This window comes from Tupaia chinensis, unplaced genomic scaffold (assembly GCF_000334495.1).
Source record: "Tupaia chinensis unplaced genomic scaffold, TupChi_1.0 Scaffold000392_1, whole genome shotgun sequence".
NCBI lineage: Eukaryota > Metazoa > Chordata > Mammalia > Scandentia > Tupaiidae > Tupaia > Tupaia belangeri.
This window is the reverse complement of record NW_006159894.1, coordinates 88,542-93,264: the sequence shown is the minus strand read 5'-3', so window position 1 is coordinate 93,264 and position 4,723 is coordinate 88,542. Positions and strand designations below refer to the sequence as shown.

General features: G+C 50.5%; 1 protein-coding gene across 2 annotated transcripts in view; it reads left to right on the top strand.

The window, feature by feature from the left end:
- Positions 1-4,723, top strand: part of URB1 (URB1 ribosome biogenesis factor) — an 89,591-nt gene that overhangs the window by 45,725 nt on the left and 39,143 nt on the right. For both annotated transcript variants that reach the window (XM_027773950.1, XM_006153865.3), the window contains exons 18-20: positions 654-824; positions 1,732-1,925; positions 4,136-4,357. In XM_027773950.1, the coding sequence (XP_027629751.1) occupies positions 654-824; positions 1,732-1,925; positions 4,136-4,357 (587 nt within the window). The remainder of the gene's footprint in view (positions 1-653; positions 825-1,731; positions 1,926-4,135; positions 4,358-4,723) is intronic.

The following is a 4,723-nucleotide window of genomic DNA, read 5'->3' as shown; positions in this document are numbered from 1 at the left end:
AGGAATGGCATCAGTGCCTTAGGCAAAGAGCGGACATGCCATTTCTTCACGTTCCCCGGAAGTGAAATTTGCCTTATTTATTCGTATAATGGGAAATACATGTAGGTCTGGCTTGCTGGAGTGTTTTCATTGTTGCAGCTCTTTACAGATCTTAAGCTAAGATCTTTACAAATCGTAACTCACATAAGCCTTTTGGAGAACCCTAGGAAGGAGGGTAGTTTTATGATCCTCACTTTCTCCATGGAAAAGGCAGGTGAGGCACAGAGTAGTTAAGTGATTTGTTCACATACACACAGCTACTGCGTCGCAAAGGCAGGATTTGACCCCAGACACGCTGGCTCCGTTTGCACCCTTTCACTGTTTTGTTCCTCAGATTTTGACTTGCATGCCTGAATATCTAGGTCAGTTTGAGGAAACTTGAGCTTATTGTCACCTCAGCTGAATATCTTGCTTCTTGTCTGACAAAGGTCATGAAGACTAGAAGACACTGTCTTCATCTGTTTAGGATATAACTGTGCTAAGCATTTCTGCTGAGAGAACTTTAGCTTTTGTTTTGTCTCTTTTTGTGAATTGTCACCCTTGCTGGGGGTGGGGTATTGTGGTGGAGCCTCTGATGGCTCTCGCCTCAGCTAGACCTCCTCCTTTCTGTTCAGATGTTCTCGACATGGTGGACGTGCTGGTTGAGGGCAGCGAAGGCTTGGATGAGGAAATCGGGTTCTCGTTAAATGAAGACATGATCCTGCTCACGTTCCCGTTCAGTGCAGTGGTTCCTGCAGCCCTGGAAGCCAGGAACAAGCTGCTCCTTGGGACAGAAAGTGGAGCAGGTATTTGTGAGGGTCAGAATGTTCTGGCTGTGTCATGTTGACTGGGTCTGTGTGTGATGGGAGCTAGAAACATTTTTTGATAACCCAGGGCATGAGTATTCAGACCCACAAGGTGTTAGGAGCCAGCCACAGAACTCACAGTGCAGGAAAGGCACCTTGAGGTTGGCGAGGCTGCTAGGACATCAGTCATTTAAGGGCTGGGTCTGAATGTGTGCAGAGCTCCATGCCCTAGCTGTCAGACTGATGTCTTCTTTTCACTATGTATCCTTGATGCTAAGGATGAACCATTCACTTACTATTTGCTGGTTTTCCAGGCAACTTAGCTCCAGGAGCACTTGGACTTTGCTGCAGTAACACATAAGCCCACTACGACACTGGGTTCATCAGTAAAAGTGTTCTTCAACCTTGTAGTTTAGTCCTGGGCAGGATGCTCCTCTAGGGGCTGTCCTCCACGATGTAGCTCAGAGATCCTGGCAACTCCCATTCTGGCTGTGCCATCTCAACATGAGGCCTCTGGGATTATTGTTGGTGGGGAGACAGTGGATAGTCAGGGAGGGTTTTGGCCTAGAAGTGCTAAGCCATGGTCCTGTCTTACCTGCAGCAGCAGTTAGGGGCAGAGGAGATGGAATGGGGAACATCTAGCAAGTCCAGTTTCAGGTGACTTTTTGCCTAACTTCTTAGCTGCCTGGGTTTCCACCCCTGTGCCCCAAGGCCTGATCACTGACATACACCTTAGGTTTATTAGAGTGGATCCTAGTTCACTCCGCACCCACCTTCCTATGTGGCTACTCCTGTGGAGTTGGCGTGTATTTTTCTGGCTTCACATGTATGTGGGAGGAGGTGGCGTTGGGGGATCACAGAACAGCAGTCCTGGCAAACCTCTTCTACGCTTGTCATTCCTTTGTAGGCGAAAGGATCGTGGCCTATCTGACAGCAGTGCTGAGTGACCTTCTTCACACTCAGAGGGACCCTTTGGCTCTGTGTCTTCTGCTCCAGGCTTATGACAAGTTTGAAGCTCCAGGCCCACCTTGCTGCCATCAGCTCTCCTGGTTTAACAGATACTACACCCTCTGGATCCCAGAGCAAGCCCGTGAGGCTGGGGTGAGCTGCAGCTGTGATGCACTTCTGTTGAGGGTCTCCTCCCTGGGGCTGTAGCTGGCAGTACTGCAGCTGTGTGACTGGATAGCCATACAGCTTGCAGGGTGACATTACTTGACCTTGTAATGTCCCTACATAAGGGAGGAGGCTAAGTGCTGTTACTGTTGCTCAGCAAATGTGACTGAAACACAAAGGACTCAGTAATGCAGCAAAATGAAATTTTCTACTGGCTTGTAATGATCATAATTGGCTAATTGTTTCAGCTTGGGGTAAGAGGTCTCCTTTTCCTTTTTTCCTTACCAGGGCATCTGGGCATGCTTGTCTCTAGCTCTCTCGTGCAAACCTTAGCATGCTCCTAGACTTCCTGTGCCCGGCTGTTAGAACTGGTCCCTCATGGCTCCAACAGACTCCATTCTGCTAAAACCAGAAAAACAAAGGAGAAACAAAAGGTTTTCTTGTGGCAGGCACTATAGTCTAGTAATGGGATCTTGGCTCCAGTGCAGATTATTATGAATGATGCGGGGGGCAGGAAGTTCTCTTTAGTATGCATTTTTGTGTATTTATTCAATTTTGGGAGCACTTAAGAAAGCAGACAGTGTAGGGCTTCCTTGTCTTGTGGTACTGGTAGCAGTAGCCAATACTGATTGCATGTGTCCTGTTTATTATGGGGATGATGGGCCCCATGCTAAGTGTACCGTGTGCATTTTAAGCCATTTAATCCTCACGACAATTCTGAGAAGGTCGAGGTTCTTAACCATCCTTTATACACACGGGGAAACTAAGGCACAGAGTGGTTCCACTGCCAGCCAGGGGTGGCCTCAGGCTTCAACCCAGGCAGTCTGGATCCAGAAGCCACATCTGTAACAACGGGCACACCTTTTAGCAAAACAGCAGCTACTGTGGAGGTGTAAGAGATCAGTGTTGTCCCTGGTGAGACCTGAGTGTGACTGTCTACCCTCTGGAGCAAATCACAGTGGACATCTGTACCCTTCAGCAAGTATCAGACCCTCTGGAGGGCTTATTCAAATGCAGCCATTGGGGCCTCACATTTCAAATTTTTCACACATTCCTGGGGGATGCTGCTGCTGATCTGGGGACTACAGTGAGGACACTGAGTTTCAGGGTTTTACAAGCCTTGGAAAGTTAAGTGTTTGCAACTTTTTTTTTTAAAGAGGTTTTTGCCCTAAGGTGCGTGCACTTGCCAGAGAAAGAGAGACACAGTGAGAAGGAAAGTGAGAAATCCCTCCCCGTGGGGATAGCTGCACCACAGTCCCTTCTCCATTCTCCTCCCGAAATCTTGGGCATGTATGCACGCACATGCGCTTGATGTGATTTTCAAGCCCCGGGTATGGGACTCAAACCACGGTCGGCCATGTGGGAGTTCAGTGGCATAACTGCTACACCATCTGCTGGCCCTGAGTGTTTGCAGTTGTAATGTAAGCCTTGTGGGGTAAATTAAAAAGGAAGTTTAGGAATTATATTAGGAGGAATGAGCTATTTCAGTTGAGTGTTGAGAAATTTCTTTATCTCGTCTGTTACCTCTCTTTTCTCCCAACAAGATATTCTGAGGCTTATGGAGGAGAGGTCCTCAGAAGGTGCAAAAGTAGGCTCCTCTACTTGTGTGATTCTTGGTTTCCAGTGGCTCATCAAGGTGGAGTAGGGATCAGGAATGCAGCAGTGCCTGTGGTTAAAACCCTGTCTCCCACCCGCCTGCTGTGGTATATTCCTGACGCAGTGTTGGGCAGGAGAGGAGCCCTGTGATGACTCTGGGTTTGGATCCCCGGGGCTTCCTGGAAATATGCCAGGTGCATGTGCAGGTGTCCAGGGTCCTGAGGGGACAGGGACTGGAGAAAGGGGATCACAGTGTGACAGGACCCTATTGAGGGTGCCCCGCATCCCAATGCAGGTGCTGTCGTTGAAAACAAGCTGCCATGTGCACCTCCTGACCGCAGGTCTTGCTGTCCACGAGATGTGGGTGTCTCCCAGCTCTGCACGTTCATGTGGTAGCAGTGTTCATGCACTCTGCGGACGTGTGTCTGAGCCTGTCAGAACTTAGTGTATTTACGTAAAATCCAGTGGCTCCATGGTCGTGGTCTTGGTGTGTGATTCTGGTAAAATGTCTCTTCATTGTGCCTGTCACCATGTCACCGTTACCAGCTGTGCCCTGTTTTCATCTGTGCTGATTTCTTTTCCCTTTCTGCTGCCTCCTTTAGCTGTTCCAGGCCTCAGGTAGCCTCTCACCCCGGTCTACACCAGCTGCCGCCTCATCCTTCTCTGCCCTGCTGCAGACGGCCTATGAGGGCCAGGCACTCCGAGATGAGCCTGTACAGACACAGCTGCAGGCCGCTGTTGCACACCTGGCCGGGCACCAGCTCCCACGTGCGGCCAAGCAGGTGCTGCTCTACCTCAAGACCACTGTGGAGACCTTCAGCCAGGTCAGCACTGCCCTTCCCACTCCCTGCACCTCCCACGCCACTCCAGGAGCTTAGTCTTCCCTGAGCTAGTTCACATGGCGGTAGAGGTGGTGAAATTTCTTCTGGGTTTCAGTGCCAGCCTGCATAATTTACCCCACAGCCTGCATATGCCCCAGCTCAGTGCTGCCCCAGTGCTGGGTACCTCTCTTCCCTACAGCAAAGGCTCAGACACAGTGCCGGCTCCATTCTCTAGGCCTCCCTGCCAACCTAGCGTCCCTCAGCAGCTGTAGACAGCGAGCCAGGTGTAGCCTGGCTTTGTCACTGTGGCAGCTCCTAGTCAGGGCCCGGCGCCTCCCCCCGTAGACTGGGGCCGCGGCCAGGCCAGGG